Source organism: Elephantulus edwardii, unplaced genomic scaffold, assembly GCF_000299155.1.
Source record: "Elephantulus edwardii isolate Elephantulus edwardi_28Jun2011 unplaced genomic scaffold, EleEdw1.0 scaffold00285, whole genome shotgun sequence".
NCBI lineage: Eukaryota > Metazoa > Chordata > Mammalia > Macroscelidea > Macroscelididae > Elephantulus > Elephantulus edwardii.
The window spans coordinates 1,610,817-1,632,350 of NW_006400035.1; the positions used below are offsets into that span (position 1 = coordinate 1,610,817).

Here is a 21,534-nt window from a genome sequence, read left to right on the forward strand (position 1 = left end):
TGAATTCTATCTAAACACTCATTAAATCTGAGGATTAATGTATTATTTAGAGGAAATGTATATAACCACAAAAACGATACTAGAACTAAAGTCAAAACACACTTTGGATTGCAAGTTCATTTAGGAAGATGTGGCCCTGTTCACACATTTGTCTGCAGAGCCCCACACTCTCCAGGGCTGCAGTAGAGACAAACGACACAATGCACCAACTTGTTTATTGCCATATGGAAGAAGCACTCAGAGCATAGACACTAAAAAGAGATGAAAAGGAGCCTTCCAAACTTAAGGCAAGAGGATCCAAAGGTCAAAAGTAGAATGTTTCCTTTCTGTGTGTGAGAGACGAAAACCCTTTCAACAACTGATTCCACCCTCAAAGTATACAGCACACATAAAATAAATACAGGTCACAAAAATTAACAAATCATCATAACTGTCTAATACATCCTGGGCAGGCTGTGGAAAAACAAGATCATTCTGGATTTATATCTGTAAGTATGGGATTTCCTGGACAGCTAATATCCACAAACAATCAAACATAGGAGGAACATGAGAAAAAAGGCAGCATTATTTCAAATATGAGCTGAGAGTTATGATTTGTAAAGGGCTGAACAGGAACTGGAGCTGAAATTTGAAGCAAGGAAATTCTTCACTCGGCACTGATGGACATTTCTCTGTTTCTCTTGGCTCTGCACGGGTTTTTAAGGCCCAGGTTTTCAACACAATGCCAAATGAGAATCTTATATGAGTACAGAAACTTTAAAAATGAAAACAAACTTAAATTCTCAATTTAAATAAAATAATAAAAAATATCTAATGACACTTCACTCAAGAGTCAGAGCTTTTTATAAGACCTGTTTTCAATATTAGTGTCTTAGAATGATCTCATCTTTTATCCTGGCTAAATTCCAGCACACAATTTCATTAACCCAGGTACTGCAGGTGATAAAACTCATTTTTCCCTAAAGAGACAGCTAAAAAGTACCAGCTATACATTTATTAAGTACTAGCAATCAAAATTATGGATTTTCTAAAAGGTTTTTAACTACTTTTATTGAAAGGAAAACCATGGTCTCGGACTTTTGTCACACTATTTCTTTTTTTTTTTTCCTTTCCCTATTTCTAATAATAAATTTTACCATTTAGTCATGGCCATAATATGGAAGCCAGTGTCAATAAAAGTATGGAACAAAGATGATTCTTGTCTTTTAAGTAATACCTTCTAATTATACACTGGAAATGATGATGTGAAACATCTGTTAACCAAAGAATCTTCAAACATATGAGAACACAACAATGGCACTATAGAGTTGCAATATATATAATGTATATGCACACACTGTTACATGTTGAATTAATACTATACAAAAATTTGTCATGCATTCAGTCTACATAAAAACATTAAACTTCATTTGCATTTCTTACTAAAATCTATTTGTTGGGAAAAGCGTTTAAATATTATTTGGTTCTTTTTGAGCAAAGTCATGGCAACTGGGACTGTCATCTTTGGCAAACTTGTCTAAACTTTTCTATCCAATATTCTATCTATCACTAGAGGGCACTGTGGTATTTAGGCCACTCTGACCTCTTAAAGTACAGGGAAAAGGTCTTGAACTCCTAATACAATGTCAGAAAGGTTAAAGAGAAGGTTTAAGGAAAAAAATTGATGACATGCAATCTTTACTTTTATAAAACAATGAGAAAATGGAAGGGAAAATTCATTTTAAAAAATTATGCAAATGATTCAACCATCAAAAACTTGTCACTTGGACTTTCTTGAGCATTCCATTTTGAAACTGAATCTGATTTGCATAGGCCCACAATTAACAGTGGTTATTTCCTCCCAGGTGCCTGTCTCTGGAATTCACTTGACTGCAAAAATGCAGGGTGCAAGCTTGGAGCCATAAGCAGGTTTGAAACAATTTACTGGATCAGCTCCTTCTACATGTACTAGCATTTACCTGGTTTCTTTAACATACACTTTGTTTTCCCAAAACCACAAACATGGTTGCTGGAATTTCATGTGGAAGTGCTTAAGGGGCTGAAAGTTAACACCTTCATAAACCCTGTAGCCTCACTATGGCTGTTAAACAAAAGCCTCTTTGTGGAGGCTTTCTTGAAATGTTTTCTTAACATGTTCCAAGTAGTTTTAGGCAGAGAACTAAAATAAACAAGATGTTACCATGATAAAAACACTTGTGAAAACATTACAGAGCACACTTAGTAGTTCCTTTCACATAAACCTCTTCACAGTTTTGAAAAGTAAAATTCACAGGGAAAAAAAAAGATGGAAATAACCAGTGAAATGTTCTCTACTGTCTCCAGCCCTTGGCCTTTCTGAGAGGGTCAGAGTCCTACCTCTGGACATTTTCTTTCAATATTTTCATCTTCATCTTCTACTCAAGTATATGTAAGATTTATTTTCCCTCTAACAGGTAATGCATATTTGATGAACACGCAATGGAATTTTCATTTTGTCATGCATAGTGCTTTTCCCTAAGAAAATTCCCTCACCATCACCACTCAAAAATAAACTCTGCTCCAGCAGGAAAACAAACACAAGGATACAAATGATATGAAATACAAAAGCAAGGCTACAAATGATGGAGCCCTGGTTATGTAGTGGTTAAAGTGCTCTGCTGCTAACTGAAAGATTGGTGGTCTGAACCCACCAGTCACTCAGTGGGAGAAAGGTGTGACAGTACCCTGCACCAGGTAGGAAAATGTGTAGCCCTGGAAACACTGTGCAGGGACATCACTCTGCTCTGTAATGGTCACTCTAAATCTGAAGCTTCTTATCTATGGGGCTTTTTGTTAGACGTTATGAAAACCTAAAACTGAGGTAGAGTCAGTCCCAATATTTTAAAGATTTACACTTGGTTCTGAGGCTGTACATTTTTAAAAGAGAAGACTCTCCATCTTTCTGCAGAAAAGTTGTTGGTGGATTAAAAAAGCTGACCTTTCCACTAGTAGTTCAATACAGTACACTTCAGAGCTCTTTGTTAGACAAAGACTACCTTAAACAAAAAGATTACAATAGAGAAAATGGAAATGTTTTCCCCAGGAGCCATATGAGTACCTGGTATCTGTGAAGCAATTTTACAATACAGAAAAATGTGATTAAACTCCTTGAAATCCACTTCCCACATTGCCAAAGAATTGTCCAAGCTTTTAATTTTTTGTTTTTAAAGAAAGGGAAAAGGTTGTAATTCCCTTGATTTAATGGTAAAGACTGTGTCTTTAATGTATTTTTGGAGGGAAACCCAAACAATAACTTGTCCCAAGTTGGAGGAGAAGGAAGAACATAGATTGGCTTCATCTTCTGTCTGGATGACACTGGGCTTATTTTTGTTTTTCTATTATCTGAAGATTCAAAGCAATGCAGGGCTTGGTGATTTCGTTAGAATTAGTAAAAGCACCTACTGGTATCAGTTAGTGCTAACAAATACAACAGTCACAGGGTAACTCAGGGTTGATAAATTAAAAAAAAAATCAACACTAAAATAGCAACTTGTTTTGAAAAGAAACTGGAAAATAAATGCTTTCAATAGGCTGGGTATCAGCTGATTCTGATAAAGCATCCCTCTGTTGGCTTTGAGAGAAAGACAACAGGATGGCTATTTGTATAGCATTTATCTTTTAAATCAAGGGCCCTGTGGTATTCCTCATCTGAGGAATAAATACTGCACAATGATCACAGAAAAGTGTAAAATCTCAGGTTTTGATTTACCAACAAGAAAAAAGGACACCTCGTTTTGAGACCTGATTTTCTCCTTCCTTTTCTTCCACCTTCTCTCTGTTAACCTGGGCTTTAATGTCAGGTGAAATTTTTATTTTTGTCTTAGTATGAGAAGTACATCTTATTAGCTTGAGGAATAAAAACCTGCAAGAGTTACGAAAAAACCCTTTCACCCTGATACTGAATACTAGGTATTCAGGAAGGTAAGTACCTGAATACTAGGTAAGTCGGTATAAGACTAACAGCAGTTAGCAGATGATAACACTGGGCAAGATACATCCCCAGAGGTGGAGAACCACTACCAGCCACCTTCGATTAGATTCCGACACGTGGCCGGCCACCTCATGAGTCTGAAGAAAACGGTTTGGTTTTTGGCTGGTTTTTGCCTAAGCTTTTCTCTTGCGAACCCCAGGGTTAACCCAAACTTCCTCTTTTGGGTTCTGGCTGAGCTTGCTAACTGAACTTGCACTCTCAAGAACACAGATTAGTGTCCGAAAATAGGAATAAACCAGATGACATTGCAAATTCAAATAAAAATAATTCAGGGTATGTATGTTCAACTTTAGAAATCCTAATCTACAGCATAAACAGATTTCTAAGCAACCAGGAGAGAATAAAATAGATGAAAGGCATCTTCTAAGAATCAAATCCCTATGCACAAAAAAATTTCTCCAACAGGGTGAAAAAGAAACCCCACAGACTGAAGAGAAAAAAAATTTGGCAATGACGTATCTGATAAGGAACTCATATCTAAAATGTATAGACCACTTTAGCACCTCAACAAGAAAAATGTAAACAATACAATCACCAAATGGGCACAGAATATGAATAAACACCTCACCAAAGAAGACATTCAGATGGCAAACACATGAAGAAATGTCCAAAATTTCTAGATATCAGAGAGATGCAAATCAAAACCACTATGAGGTATCATTTTACTGCAGCAACAAGAGCAAAGTTCTACAGGGCAGCAAACAAAAAATGCTAGCTAGAATGTGGAGAGCTTAGAATTCTTATTCACTGCTGGTGGGGATATAAAATGGTACAACCACTATGGAAGATGGTCTGCCACTTTCACACTAAGTTGGAAATGGAAATACCATTTTAACCCCAAATTCCAATACCGGGAAGAGACCCTAAAGAAACCAGAACTACAACTCAAACAGATGTATGCACACTCATGTTTATTGCTGTGTTAGTCACAATAGCAAAGAGATGGGAACAACCCAAGTGCCCATTAACAAATTAACTCATAAAACATTACACAACATGGGTGAGTTTGGAAGATATTGTCCTGAGTGAAATACTTCAGTCACAAAAGGACAAATACTGCATAATACCGATGTTATAAGACAGGACTGACATGGGGGTTGAGGGGAAAATAGGTAAAGAGTGGATCATGAACATTGCGTTGGAACAGATGAGGGAAAGAAATATCTAAAAGGAATATATTAGGTCCTATATTTAAAACAAGCTTGGAAGCAGGAGTGGCATCCACTTCCATAATAGCTTGCCTCCAGAAACCCTATGAACCTTGAGAAAGGATGAAAGTTATACAGGAGGTGTCCAGGACTTTCAGTCATAGGGTCGCTATGATTCGCCTGCGACTTGATGGCACTTAACAACAACAACTACTATATTTACGACCAGACTGAAACAAGAGGTGTGCTTGCAGAGTGAACTGGGGAGGGGAGGAGGGGAAGAAAGGGAGAGGGAATAAAATGTACAATGAATAATTTTTTAAAAAAAACAGTCACAGGATCATGGTCACATCCATCTTTGTGGCATGTTCTGTGTCACATCCAATTCTGTGATGTGTTTTGTAACTGTTTTCCAGCTGATGCAAGGATTTGTCTTAGCAGCTCTAGGACTGCTAGGCCTAAAACATTTGTCTTTTAGTGGTCTTCCACAGAAAAGGTTTCAGACTATATTTGATTGGACAGGATTTCATGAGAAATTGATATTTTAAAAATATTAAATTTTTTTTTCTGATTGATCACAGCTCTATGTAGTCCCAACCTCTTCCTTAGCTAAATTTATACAACTGTGTGTATTTAAAATTGCTCTTCTTTTGAAAGATAATTCATTAGATTAGAAAGGAAACAGTAATTTTAATGGTGGCCTTGTGATAAGAAGCAGTGCTGCAATTCCCAGGGCACATGGTATGAAACCACCAGCTGTTTTGCAGAAAGACAGGCAGTATCCTCCTTACTGCCTCTGAAAACCCACTGGAGGCTCAGCTATGTTTGCATCTGAACCTAAGTAGGAAGGAGCCCTGGTGATGTTGCTATTGGTTGGTTACAACTTGATGACACATAACAACAAAGGGTATGAGCTAAGCACTTCTCATGTTGCATCTTTTAACTCTTAACAACTTTAAAACACCTCCATACTCCTCGCCCCCAAATTAAAGTTAAAAAATGCCACTGCTGTCGAGATGATTCCAATTCACTGTGCTCCCTGAGAGCAGAGGACACCATAGGGTTTCTGAGGCTATACATTTTTAGCAGCAGTTCACTTTTCTTCCCTCTTCCCACAGAGAATATGACGTGTTTAAATCGCTGACTTCTACATTGGTACTCAACCATCAATTTGAATACACAAGCTGTTCTGAAGGACAAAGAAGATAGGCAATCTTTTCTCATGTGATTTGCAGCTTTTGAAAACCCACTGGAGGCTCAGCTAGGAGTGGGTCTGAACCTAGAAGGAGCACTGGTGTTGTACTAGCCTGCTACTGGCAAGATCAAAGTCTGACTCCACCAGTTGTCAGAAGAAAAACGGGCAGTTTTCTCTCGTAAAGATTTACAGTTTTGGAAACCCAACACAGGTCAATATGAGTCACCATGGACTTGAAGCTACTGCTTTTGATTTTGGTTTGGATTTGAGTAGATAGGAAGTAGTTAATTTAAAAAACAAACAAACAACAAAAAAAAAAACCCCACCACTGTGACTAGGCAGAACAGCTGAAAATAAGGACTTTTAAATCAGTCTGCATATGGATCCTGGCTCCAACTCCTAGATGCTATGTGGCCTTGGCTACATCACTTAACCTCTCTGTGTATTGTTTATGTTGGAAATAAGGTTAGAATATTACCACCATAAGGATACAATGAAGTTAAGAAATGCAAAACCCCTACAACAGTCTCTGACATACATCTCAGGCCTATGTTGTTTTTAGGTGCCACTGAATCAAGTACAACTCATAGTGACCCTTTGAACAAAAGATCTGAAACCAGTCCTGTCCTGCACCATCCTGCCCATTGCAGCAGTCACCTGTCAATCCACCTGGTTGAGGGTCTTCCTCTCCTTCGCCAATCCTCCACCCTTCCTAACATCATCTCCTTCTCCAAGAAGTACCTCCTAGCACTATGTCCAAAGTTTGTTAGGCGAAGCCTCATCATTCTTGCCTCCAAAGAGCAATGTGGCTGCGCCTTTTCCAAGACATAATCTATTTGTTTTCTTGGCCATCCATGGAATGTTCAGTGCTCTTTGCCAACATCACAGTTCAAAGGCATCAATTATTTTTCTGCCATCCTTATTCATTGTCCAGGTCTTGGATGCACAGCTAGTAATCAAAAAGACTATGGCCTGAATCAGATGCACCTTAGTCCTGAAACTGACATCATTACTGCTTCTCAATAATTTGGAAAGGTCCCCACCTGCAGATTTTCCTACTGCAGTGCATCTCCATATATCCTTACTGCTTGTACTAAGGGTGTTAATTGTGGAACCATGCAAGTTGAAGCTGTTGACAGTTTCAATGTCTCCATCCATCATAACATGACTTATTGGTCCAGTGGTAAGAATCTTTGTTTTGTTAATATTGAGACGCAACAAGTGCTTCAAATTCTCACTTTCAGCAAACAAGGTTGTGTCATTTGCATAGTGCATAGATATGAATCTATCTTCAATCCTGATGCTACACACTCCTCATAGAGTCCACCTTCTCAGATCATTTGCTCAGCATATAGACTGAACAGGTATGGAGACAGAATACATCCCTGACTCACTCCTTTCTCAATTCCAAACCATGCCATGCTCCCCTGCTCCATTTCCACAACAGCCTCCTATGTATAGGTTCCTCATAAGCACAATTAAGTGCTCTGGGATTTCCATTCTTCTCAGTGTCAGCCACAACTTGTCATGATCCACACAAACACATTTGCTTGGTCAATAAAGCACAAATAGACATTCTTTTGAATTCTTTACTTTCAGCCAGGATCCATCTACGTCAGCAATGATATCCCTAGTGCCATGGCTTCTTCTAAATCCTGCTTGAACATATGGCAGTTCCTTATCTATGTACTGTTCCAGCCATTTTTGAAAGATCTTCAGCAGTATATTTTGCTAGTATATGTCATCTATGATATTGTTTGATAATTTCCACATTCAGTTGGATCACCCTTCTTGGGAATAGGAACAAATATAGACTTTTTCCAATCCATTGGCCAGGTAGCCTTCCTCCAAATTTCCTGGCATAGACCTGTAAGTGCATCCAAAACTACACCTGTTAATTCCAACAAATCAATTAGTATTCCATTGATTCCTGGGGACTAACTTTTTGCCAGTTACTTCAATGCAACTTCCACTTCCTCTTTCATTACTATTGGCTCCTGTTCATATAGTACTTCCTGAAATTTTTCAGTGTCAGTCAATTCTTTCTGCTACATCTTCTTTTGATGCTTTCTGGGTCATTCATACATTGCCCATCTTTCAACACTGTGACAGGAGGCCTAAATTTGAGTTTCAGATCTCTCAACTTAAGAAATGCAGTGAGTTCTTCCCTTTTTATTTTCTAATTCTAGTTCTCTGCATATTCCATTATAATACTTTGCTTTGTCTTTCTGAGCTGCCCTCTGAAACCATCTGTTCAGCTCTTGTACCTCAAATATGGTTTCCTTTAGATTTGGTTTCCCGAAGTTCCAGTGATATCTTTAGAGTCTCTTCTGACATCATTTCGGAGTTTTTCCCCCTCTCCTCTGTTTTTGTAATTACCTTTTGCTTTCTTCATGGATTATTTTAGTGATATTAGGGCATTATAAAACAGAAGGAGGAGACTATTTGTAAAAGAACACCTAAATCATATGAAGAGGCTAACAAATACAGCCAGAAATATACAAACAGGAGAGGATAACATTGATGAATAGGCCCTTCTAAACATAAATCCCTATGAGCATCAAAACCTTTTTCCAACAAAGTAAAAAGAAAACCCACAGACTGGGAAAAATATTTGGCAATATCATCTCAGACAAGAGTTTCATAACAAAAGTTTATGAAATACTATAGAGCCTCCACAAGGAAAAGACTGATAACCCAATTACAAAATGGGAAAAAGACATGTAAAGACTTTTCACAGAGGAAGACATTCGGATGGCCAATAGACACATGATGAAATGTTAAAAAATCACTGGCAATAAGGGAGATGCACAACAAAACCACAATGAAATATCCATCTCACTCCAGTAGCAGTGGCAAAGTTTAGCAGGACAGCAAGCAATAAATGTTGAAGAGGATGCAGAGAGATGGGAACTCTCATACACTGTTGGTGAGATTGTGAAATATACAAGCACTCTGGAAGGCACTCTGGTGTTTCCTCAAAAAGCTGGACATAGAAATTCTATATTATCTAACTATTCTGCTAGGCATATACTCTGAGAAAACTAGAACTGAGATAAAATTGAGATTTGTACACCAATGTTCAAAGCAGCATTATTCACAATTGCAGGAACATGGAAACAGCCCAAATTGTCCAACTATAACCGAATGGATTGAGATACCTGATGGAATACTATGCAACACTCAGGAGCAACAATTTAAAAAATTACCTAACTTGGGAGCCATGGACTTGCTCACCAAGTTGTGCCAAGAAATCTGGAGAACAACCACTTGGCCAACTGACTGGAAGAGATCGATATTTGTTCCTATCCCAAAGAAAGGTGACCCAACAGAATGTGGAAACTACAGAACAATCTCACTGATTTCACATGCAAGCAATATTTTACTGAAGATTATCCAAAAACGACTGGATCAGCAGAGAGCTACCAGAAGTCCAGGCTGGGTTTAGAAAGGGTCGTGGTACTAGGGATATTGTAGCTGATGTTAGATGGATCTTGGCTGAAAGCAGGGAATACCAGAGGAATGTCTATCTGTGTTTCATTGACTATGCAAAGGCATTTGACTGTGTAGATCATAACAAACTATGGTTGACTCTGAGAAGAATGGGAATCCCAGAACACTTGATCGTTCTAATGCGAAACTTATACTTGGACCAGGAGGCAGTCGTCAGAACAGAGCAAGGGAACACTGCATGATTCAAAATTGGGAAGGGCGTACGCCAGGGATGCATCCTATCTCCATACCTTTTCAATCTATATGCAGAACAGATTATCAGGGAGGCTGGGCTCTATAAGGAGAAATGTGGGGTCAAGATTGGTGGACGATTTATCAACAATCTGCGTTATGCGGACGACACAACCCTGCTTGCTGAAACTGAGGAGGACCTGAAGCGCCTGCTGCAGAGTGTCAAGGACTGCAGCCTACAATATGGATTGAGGCTCAATGTCAAGAAGACAAAGATTCTCACCACTGGACCAATTGGCAGCATCAGGATGGATGGTAAAGAGATTGAGATTGTACACAGCTTTGGTTTGCTTGGCTCCATAGTCAACAGTCTTGGCACCAGCAGCCAGGAAATTAAAAGGGACACTGCCATGGGAAAGTGTGCTGTTAGGGACCTCTCCAAAGTACTGAAGAGCAATGGTGTCTCTCTGGAGACTAAGGTGCATCTGATACAGGACACGGTCTTTGCAGTCACTTGTTATGCATCAGAGAGTTGGACAATGACCAGGGAGGATAGAAGGAGAACTGATGCCTTTGAGCTGTGGTGCTGGAGAAGAGTTTTGAGAATACCATGGACTGCTAGGAAAACAAACAGATTTGTCCTGGAAAGAGTTAAACCGGGTGGCTCCTTGGGGGCAAGGATTCTGGGACTCCGTCTAACAAACTTTGGACATGTTGTGAGGAGAGACCGATCCTTAGAGAGGGACATCATGCTTGGGAGGGTGGAGGGATGGCGCAGGAGAGGAAGGCCCTCTATGAGGTGGATTGATTCAGCGACTGGGATAATCGGGATGGGAGTGTCGGAGACAGTGCAATTGGCACAAGACAGAGTGGAGTTTAGGGCTGTTGTACATAGGGTCACTATGAGTCGCAGGCGACTCGATGGCACATAACAACAACAACAACAACTTGGGAGAGAATGGAGAGCATTATGCTGAGTGAACTAACTCAGTCTAATAAGGACAAATACTGCATAAGATTATTTGGTAGAAAGATAACTAGTGAAACCTGTATCAGGATCCAAGGGGGTTGGGTGGGAGCAGAATGGTGAAGATGGGCAGGGGAGTAATCACAGGGTTGCACAAACTGGCAGGGGGAGGGAATAGTAAAGGAAACCAGAAAGATCTGGCAGGAATCTGAAAAGACAGGGTAATACTGGGCACAGTTCAATGGTGATTAATTTTATAAAACAATGAATGGGGATGATTGCATGAAACAAAATGTGAACGAAGGATAGTGTGAAACAATATATATGAATGAACCTTATAAGCAAACCAATATAAAATTTAAAAAATAAAACACCAGAGCACCTAAATCAAAGCTAAAGTAATAGTACATTTTGTTGGTAAGAATGTCATCAAGACTCCACACATCACTGCTGCTTAATGACTTCAATTATAGTAATTCAACTATCGGAGAACTAGGAAGCTCTGGTGGGGTCTGTAGGAAGTTGTGCTGCCAACCCAAGGGACACACTTCTCTGGAGGTCCCAGCCAATTGTGGCTCCAAAGGATAAAGACAGCAATCTCCTCTGTGCTATTTATAATCTTCAAAACCCAGTGGAGGGTCAGCTATGAGTTGTTCATGACTCAATGGCATTGAATCAAGATGATAAGTGAAGTGTGGACCCAGAAAAGAGATAATTTCATAGTCCGTAAATCTGACTCTGCTCAGATTAGTGAAGAAACATTTGAAACATCACTTCCTCATGACAATGACCCCAAGATGACATCATTCAAAGAGATACACAGTTTTCGCCTCAATCATAAGAAGGCAGCATCTCAGTCCAGTTCAATAAAAGACAAGGTGGTGATATTAAGCCAATTATTTAATTTCTCCTTAGACTGTGTAGAAATACAGGAGACATGGATACAAGAACACCAACTTATTTTCCAGCACATTTGATAAGTTTCTGAAACTTGAACATAATTCTGAGTTTCCTGGGACTAGAAGATGAAAATAACATTCTGAACTTTTTATATACAGATGAATTGAAGTACAAATCACAAAAGCACTGAGAGAGAACTCTATATTCTTACTTAGCACTTGCTCCCCTCTAGTGACAATGATAATTTTCACTTTCTGTAGCCAAGTTCTCATGCCTAGTCCCTACGTGGTTTATGTGCTTTAAGCATCTCCCTCTGTTCTGGAAATGGACATGTGATGCAGGCTGGCTACATCACTATGGCTGGCTCAATGCTAGATCACTTGACTCATTCTGAGTTAAGGAGTTGTGTCCATTACATTTCCCAGAACTACTGGGAAAGAGAAACCCTCTAGGGTCATTAAACCAGTGGGATGCATATCTTTCCTTTCCAATACCAATGAGAAAGCCCAAGAATGCTGTCAACAAAGAAAGTACAGAAGAGGCAGATTAATAACTGACAACTTGATTTAAGCATCTGGATTCAACCATGCTTGAAGCTAGCTGTACTTCTGGACTTTCTGCATGACAGGAACCAATACTAGCTCCCAAACTGTTGTCTTTTGCTTAAATAAATTTAAGTTTGGTTTCTCTTAACTTCTAAGAGTCTTCTGAGAAACATAAGTTAACAAATAAAGGTTAGGAAGTCACATTCCATTGAGGGAACACAAAGTGAGAACATGTCATATCATGGGCAAACTATAATAACTAACTAGTAGCAGTTTCCTATTCTAGATTCAAGAATCTCAAACCCTTACTTAGACTAGAAGGTAGCATTCTTCTAGGCATCAAGAATAGATCCTCATGCTAATGAGTTTTTAAAATATATTACCATTTTTAGTACTAGACACAGTTTAAAATTTTGTTTTGTCCTTGCTGAGATACAGTGATTACAAAATCTGTATGCAAGTGTTTGCTTTAACAAAATAAATACCAAGTCCCTCTGGTGGTTCAAATCCAAGAAATATGGGCAATCTACCATGTGATTTGTAGCCTCAGAAGCTCAACGGACAGTTAGCTATGAGTCAGTTCAGACTTCATAAGAATGAGTAAGGGAGATGTCAAACTACAAGGCAGCTTTGTTTTACTTTTTTTTTTATTCTTTTTTAAACAGACATCACAGGTAACGAAAATGTTAAGATGCACTACAGAGGCATGTAATTCCACTTCGAGAACATCAGTATATCGTTTACTTATAGAGATAAGATACTCTTTCAATGCTAATACAACTAGACAGACTAAACAAACTTTTAGTTATCAATTAACTATGAAAATTAAATTTAACTCTATTTTCCCATAAGGAAAAGAATTTGAACAAAAGTCAATACTAGTATTAAAACACACACACAAAACAAACCCACACCAATGTATCTTATGTTTTCTCCCAGTTCATAGTTGTTTTTGTAACAAAAAAAGAAGCCCAATTCTCTAAACTGCAATTGGCAAGTAATGTTATAAAAGGAAATACCAATTCTAGAAAATTACAGTATATCATTTATCTAATATAGATGAATTTAGTAAACACAAGATTATTCTAAGTTTGATTTTCATCAATCACTTCTAGCTTAAAAATACAGGTGCTCTTTCTAAAAATATAGAAACTGCCTTGGAGTTGTATCCTCTGATTTTTCTGACCTTGTGAGATACAACTCTCAGAAAGGAGGTGTAAAACTCTTGGTGAAAAGACATGAGCAAATGTATGAACAGTGGGAGATGATGGCTATGTAAAGGAAAACAAGCACCATTCTTACTTTAGAAAAGAGGGGAAGTCTTCACACACAGCTTCGCAGCCGGGCCACTTGCACACACCATGCCCATAGAGAGGATGGCTATGGGGGTGCTCCTCATGCGACAAACTGAAAGAGAAAACACAGGACAAAATGATGAGTTTGTTGCCAAGAACCATCCACCAGCCAAAGCCACAGAGGGCAAGTGAAGCCTACACACAAAGGTGTACCCCAAGGTCTTCTGTCCACATGGAATTTACTAATGCCTCCTGCACTGTTCCTTAACAGCAAAAGTAAGACTGTACCAAAATATGTACAAGATGATAAAGTAAACATACAAAAATGTTTGCAAGTTGTCCTAAGCTATGCAGCCCTCCACAGTCTGAGATAGATTTCTCTAAAATGCTAGAATTTATCTCTTTATCTTCCTAACAAAAAATTAAAGTGTTTACTTGATTTTGAGACTTCTCTCCTCTTCTATCCACCTAGAGTACTAGTTTTCTTCTCTTCCTTTTTCCTCAAAAATTGCTTTCATATTACTGGTGAATCTTTTCACAGGTTAATTTTACCCAGCAAAGAATAGTAGAGTCAGGTAATTTTGAAAAAAGAAAACAAACAAACAAACAAAAAAGCCAATAAATATATCCGAGTGAGTGGTGAGCTTCTTCAAGAAACTAATAATGGTAGAACAATGATAATCTTGAAACTGCTGATATCAAGAACAAGGGAAGACTTGTTGATGAGCACAAAGGCCTAAACTCTCCAACAGGGTGCCAATCAATACCTAATGATTTGGACACGTGGATTCAGGTCAAGGAATGATTTGATCCACTCATGTGCTACACTCACTGATTAACCACATCCTCAATTACCTTCTGCTAGAGTTCTGAATCCAGACTTCTCTCAGACAAATTATTTTTACAGTCATTTCTACATCCTTCATTTCCATCAAACAGAAATGGAAAGAAAGCTAATACACTGATAGTTTTGTACTTGCATGTATTACCTCTATGGTCAAGGTGATTTTATCCTTTACTCCACCACCAGTTCTGCATGCCTTTGGACTTCAGGCACAATGCATTCTGAGCGTGCATGCACATGCACATGCTTGTGCACAAGCACGAGCCCAAGCAGACAGAGACTGGGCAGAACCACGTATTTTGTATTACCATTAAAAATATGAATGGCTGTATTTTATTGGCCCAGCTCATGGAACACATACCCTTGGTGCCACTGAACCAGTTCCAACTTATATAGAACATCCACTGGATTGCTGAGGTTGGAAATCCTTATGGATGGAAACAGCTCATCTTTCTTGTAGATGTAAGTCAGTGGAGTTGAACTGCCAGCCTTTCAGTTACCAGCCTACATTACATACTACATACATCCCCATGGCTTTGTGTAGAGCACATATCCACACAAATACCACACAACTCAGACTTCTTATTAATCCATAATAAACATATTACAAGTACTGGGCAGTAGCAGCAAACTGACACACCAAACTACAACTACTAAACATTATTACGTTTCCCTACAGAATTAAAACAATTTTGTTGGAACTCTAATATAATCTGAAGATATTCTCAACTTCATTGACTCAGAGCTGAGCCTCCAGTGGGTTTTCAGGAGCTGTAAACTGCCCAGGAGGAGACTGTCCACCTTTCCCCTGCTGACCAGTGAGGTAGTAGATTTGAACTATGAGAGAGGCAACGCCTCTGGATTAGTAGCAGAACTCCTAACAGACTGTGCCACCAGAGCTCCCTACTGTGAAGGCAGTTTGAAGCTATTCTATCAAAAACTAACAATATAAATTTGGGAACATGAAACCAACCAAAGCTACAGAAAGCAAGCTTGTCTAGCAGCCCTGAAAGCTATCTCTCATAGGAGAAAAGGATGGAGTGAGACCTCAGGTTCCAAGTCAATAGCAAAGACTGACTGATGGCTGCTCTCAAGACACAGGGTATCAGGGGAGCTCTGATGGCCTAGTGGAAAGAAGCTGCACTGCAACCCCGAAGGTACACGGTTCAAACCCACCAGATGCTCTGCTGAAGAAGGAAGGGCAATCTCCTCCTATACCAGTCAGATCCAATTTGACAGTATACACACAAAAAAATAATAAAATAAAATAAAAAAAAAAGAAATAGGGTATCAACCCTAGCTTTCCTACACAGTTTGTGGGATTAGTTAATTTGGAGAGAGCTCTGGTGGTTTAGTGTTAACAACATGTACTGGCAACCCAAAGATAAGCAGTTCTAATCCATTAGCTGCTTGTTGAAGATAGATGGGCAATTTCCTCCTCTGTGATTTATAGCCTCTGAAAACCTGATGGAGGGTCAGCTGTCAATTCCCACTTGATGCCACACAACAACAGTTAATTTGGGATCCAGGAGCCTCCTCTATTTAGTCAGGATATAAGAGTAAAAACTGCAAATGTAGCTGGTACTGGGCTTCTTGAAATAAGTCAAGAGTGTTTAAAATATAATAAGATATAGCAACTAGAATAATAAATAACTGAGAATTAAGTTTACATTACTTAAAATGATGTGTGCTTGCCTGTCCCCTCTTCACTGGTCAATTTATTTGTGTAAGAGATCTGGAGGCTGAATAAAAATTTACTTTAAGAGTTTTGTAGTTCATCCTGCCGTGTACAACTGAGTGGGAACCAACTCATAGCTGACCCTCCAGTAGGTTTTCAGAGGCTGTGAAAATTAAGGGAGGAGCCATTCCCTCTTTCTCCTGCAAAGCTGCTGGTAGATTTGAGCCATCAGTCTTTGCACTGGCAGTGAACTCCTTACCACTAAAACACCAGAGATCCCTAGTGTCATCAATTCAAAACAAGGAGAAATGAGAACTCTTTATGGCTTTAGAAGGGCAAAAAGTCACTCCTGATATATAGTTCTTACAAAAAAATATTCTGATAACCCTCTATTACTGAGGTAAGTATACTTGGTACGCACCCTATCCTCACCCCAAACCTACTAACTCACCTAATGGGGTCATTGCTAATATTATGAAAAATCACTGTCATCATGTTTAACATATAATTGGGTATTTAAAATACACAAATGAAACACAACTATTTGAAACAGTCTACACCTTTGAAAGAAAAGGGAATGGCTGGTAGCAATGTCTGATGTTTTTACAGTTGTTTTTTAACATAAATAATGCATGTTTCATATTTATGCCCAACATGCCCATTGCCAAGGTATTTTTGTAAGAATGTTATGTTAACTTTTTATAGCCACATGGTAAAGTACCATTAGCCCAGTGTTAATCAACAAACTTTACTGGTGAAACTATGCTGAGGTAAAGGCATAGTTGTCAAATAACTTATAATATGAACATTATCTGTGTAGTAATACATATTGTTGGAATTTTTAGTGTAACTGATAACTTCTGAAATATGTTTAAACCAGGTAGGAAAAAACCCACCATCAATTGTTATGCTAAGACTTGACTTTGAGATTGTCATTAGCGAGTGCTGCACCGCAGAGCATACGTGGCCAGTTCATGTTCTGCCTTCTGCACTGTCTGTCTTGCCAGACAATACCTGCAGACCTCAGAAAAGTAGAACAAGTATCGCTTTTCTGTCTGTTTTCTGGCATTTGCTGAAGAGGACGAGAAAGAAAATAAGTTAGTAAAAGAATGTTGCAGTTTTTAGCTGCTGTTGCTGGGGACCTCATGCACAATAGATTCAAATTCAGATCAGGTCATTATTGTGGTGGATTTCATTAGCTAGAACTTTCATCCAAGTTTTTTGTAGTGTGGAAAGTCTAATGAGACCTGTTCAGCATTACAGAGTTGTGCATGAGGTCGATTGGCTAGGAATCACAACTAGGGTCCTGCACACAAAGTGAGAATTCCACCACTCATATACCAATGTTACACTGAGTTCACTCAGCATTACATTCAGAATGAAAGACAGTAGAAAACAGTATGAGCATCTCATGGTGAAACAAAGCCTGTGAGCCCAACCATTGAAAGACATGGAATCCAGAGTGAAGGCTGCATAGTGGAGTGGACCTGGGGGAGGGATTGTAAAACAATCACTTTTTCTTTTACTTTTCCAAGAGGATAGTGTACTGGGGGGGAGGGTTGGGAGAGGAGAAAAGTGCAACAATGGATGAATGGAAATCCAAAATCTTTGTAAATTTTCATTGAAATTAATAATAATTAAAAAAATTTCAAAAAAAAGACATGGCCCAAGAAGGGCAGCCACCAATGCTGCAAAGCTGTTAAAAGACTATGAGGAATGAAGACGGAGTAAGCTTTTAGAAGATGTAAACGCGTTTGCCCCCAAGGTAGATGTCTAAAACCTGTGGGCCAAAATGTAGTTGGTTTTTTGGTCTGTTTTCTATAAACTTCCAGGTATAATATTGCTATGGACAGGTATGTATTTTTAATAACCTTGGCATACTTGATGTCTCATACCAAATATGACACCTCACAAATGTTAGGCAGATTCATGGATTTAATCGTTTAATAATTAGAGTGTTCCTTTTCATTTCTGTGTGGATATACACTCAATTGGTATTTGTCTTTTATTTTCAATTTGTGTAGGTAAAGACTAAAATGAGGCCCGAGACTCTACTTGAGAAGCAAGTAAAGTACATTCTACTCTTTAATTTTGTTCCTAATATATGAAATAGAAATAGCATGAAACCAAGAAAAGTCACTTAACTTTCTCTCAATCTTTCCTTGATATGTAAAAACTAAATAACTTTAATATAAGAAACGTGTAACATTTCAGATTAGAAAGAGTCAATCTGCCATTAAAAATATAATTACATATGAATGTGTAACAATTCTTCTATATGTAAAATGGTAGTAAATATAGTACAGTGTGATGCAGAGCTGTGAATCAACTCTTCCTACTTTAGTCTTGGCCAATGAAGTGAGACTGGAATAGACCAAAATTTGTAAAATGTGTGTGAACCAGAAAAACAGCTGGAATGGGAAAAATTACAAATGGATGTACTATACTCTCCCTCTTAGAAAACAAAGGCAGTATGTGTGTTGCATAGCAACACAACTTCTTGACTGGCAGAGTCAGAAACAACTGTGCCCACAGAGCCAACTGATCACTATGAATGTCAACCTATACAATAATCCAATCACCTGGAAAAATATTTTCCTATTCCAAATCTCCCATTTCAGAATTTTGCTCTGTAATTATTCACATTTTAGTTCAAACAGATTTTAAAATCCTGGTTTTGTTTCAATCTTGCACCACTTGCTATGAATGAAACAATTTGATCCTGTCCCAAACCCTGATATAACAGTGACATTCTATACAGCTTTTGTTCTGTGTATTAGTTCTTTCTATGTCTATGTATACCAGCCACAGTGGAAATGGAGGAACTCTCAAATATACTCTCCAGAATCAATTTTTAAACTGCGGGCTGAAATTAGCCCATGACGTTATCCTTAAACTACACCATCATTTAGTTCAATAAACAATATTTACCTTGAATGTTGTGTATTTAAAAGAGTTATCTATTTGCAATGAACTGGACAATAGTAATTCTAAAATACATCTGAGAATTTTAAAGGGCCTAGAGTCTAAATAAACCATGATGAAAGAACTTAGACAGGGAGAATGGTGACACAATGTTAAGTATGTAACTTTTTGTCAATGAACTGTTCATACTAGAGGACTGTATGTTTTGTTTTTTGTATTTTCACCAAAATCATAAGAAGGATCTTCTTCTTAAGATATCTTATGGGCAAATTCCTCTCGTGCAATTAACTGCCTCTAAAAACATAGTGTAGGGTCAGCTATGGATTGGTTCCAACTTCACAGTAGACAACAACAAAGACAACAAGATAAAATAAATCAGTCACAAAACTTAACTTCTACACTGACTTCAGTCTTTCGCCAGATCTTTGTCTAATGGTGATGATTGCTTCTAGGTAACTATTTACTATGACATTCACACTATGACACATACTACTTAAGAAGAACTTCAAATTAGAATCACTGAATTCACCTAGTAAAACAAAGGACAAAGTCTAGAGGGTTTTTTGTACTTGTTAGTAGTCCTTGCACTTTTAATCACACAGCCTAATTTTCTCAAAGAGATCTGTGAAGGCTAGGTCTTGCTACCCCCAAGACATTTCATGCCAACTTTATACACTCTTCCTTCCATCTGAATGTGCCTTCTCAGATTTCTCTGTGTCTCTCTAAATTTTCAATTCATCTATCATAAAAGACTATCTCAATTTCTATTAGAAATTAGACGTTTTTTGAAAATCATGATAAAATTATAAATTTTATTTTTTTATCTCTGGAATGTTGTTTGACAAGTTTTATAAAAGACCATATTGGTTGTTCTTTAATCACTGAAATTATTGGATGTATTTTTTAAATATTGACATAAAATTAATGTAGCACACAATTCACCCTTTTAAAATATGTAACACTATAGATTTTGGTTACTTTGCAGTTGTGATAAGTAGAAAACCAAAAGGAATGACACAAAATGCCCTGTGTTGCCCTGCTCAGTGATAAACCACCACAAATCTTCTCCTGAGGCTGCAGATTCATTCACAGGGCACAGGCACAAATGACTGACGAGTTTTATCACTGACAAGATGAACAGAGCGTAGGTGTTTCATGAGACGATGGCATGAATATGGTCTGAACTTTTTAGTGAAGAGTCATGGCCTTCATACTGCTACTGTAGACCAAGAAGTTGGGTGCTAATCCACCCTCCACCCAAAGAAAACACACATACCAAAATTATAACTAAGCCCCCTTCCTGTCTGCTCTGACTTGGATGCCTTTCCAACTTTCTTCACATTAGTTACCGAATGAATTCCAACCACTGGGTCTTTCATTAAGCTAATCAACATTAATGGAACTCTCAATCTAGCCTAAGTACTATAATGAAGCAAGTCAGTAGACAATCTACTACCATGGCTCCCTACTGATCATGTCTCTAGCTGTTGTCAGTCTTCCATCCAAAAGAGCATTTGCCTGTTTGTCTTATAAATTGAAGTTCTTATCACACTTCTTTTCCCTCTAGTTAGTCACCATCTTCTACTTTGAATAAAAAATTTTAACTACCATTATTACGGAATTCTTTTTTCTTTTGTTGAAACATAGCAGCAAGAATTTTGAGTACAAAATATTTCAGTAAGAGTTCATATCTAAAAAAATTGGAATAATATTTTTTAAGAGTGGATGTTAAATATCTTTTAAAGATACAATATATCTACTTGAATGAAACACAATCATACAGAATTGTACCAAATTGGGTGAACAGTCCTTGGATTGTGATCACACCTATTCTTATAAAGTAAAGCAATGCAACTGTTAAGGGTATTGTTTTTCTTAGCGTCAGCTCTGTATTCTCTTTGTCACTGTAGAGAAATCCAACTGATTTTTGTATGTTGATCTTGTATCCTACCACTTTGCTGAACTGGTCAACTATGTCCAGTAGTTTTCCTGCTGAGTCTTTAGGGTTTTCTAAGTATACTATCATATCATATGCATAGAGAGATAATTTTACCTCCTTTTTGTCAATTTGGATACCTCTTATTTCCTTCTCTTGTCTTATTGCTATTATTAAGACTTCCAATAAAATACTGAATAAGAGACGTGACAGTGGGCAACCTTGCTAGATCCTGTTCTTAAAGAGAATGCCTTTAACCTCTCTACATTGAGAACAATGTTGGCTATTGGGTTTGCCTACATGTTGTTATGTGTCGTCGAGTCGCCTGCGACTCATAGCGACCCTATGTACAACAGCCCTAAACTCCGCTCTGTCCTGTGCCAATCGCACTGTCTCTGACACTCCCAT

General features: G+C 38.1%; 1 protein-coding gene and 1 pseudogene across 7 annotated transcripts in view; one reads left to right on the top strand and one right to left on the bottom strand.

Moving 5' to 3' along the window:
- FOXP1 (forkhead box P1) overlaps positions 1–21,534 on the bottom strand; it is a 419,751-nt gene that overhangs the window by 54,180 nt on the left and 344,037 nt on the right. For all 7 annotated transcript variants that reach the window (XM_006900487.1, XM_006900493.1, XM_006900488.1 and 4 more), the window contains one exon: positions 13,751–13,855. In XM_006900487.1, coding sequence (XP_006900549.1) covers positions 13,751–13,855 — 105 coding nt within the window. The remainder of the gene's footprint in view (positions 1–13,750; positions 13,856–21,534) is intronic.
- The window catches only part of LOC102850277, a 7,830-nt pseudogene continuing 6,376 nt past the window's right edge, over positions 20,081–21,534 (top strand).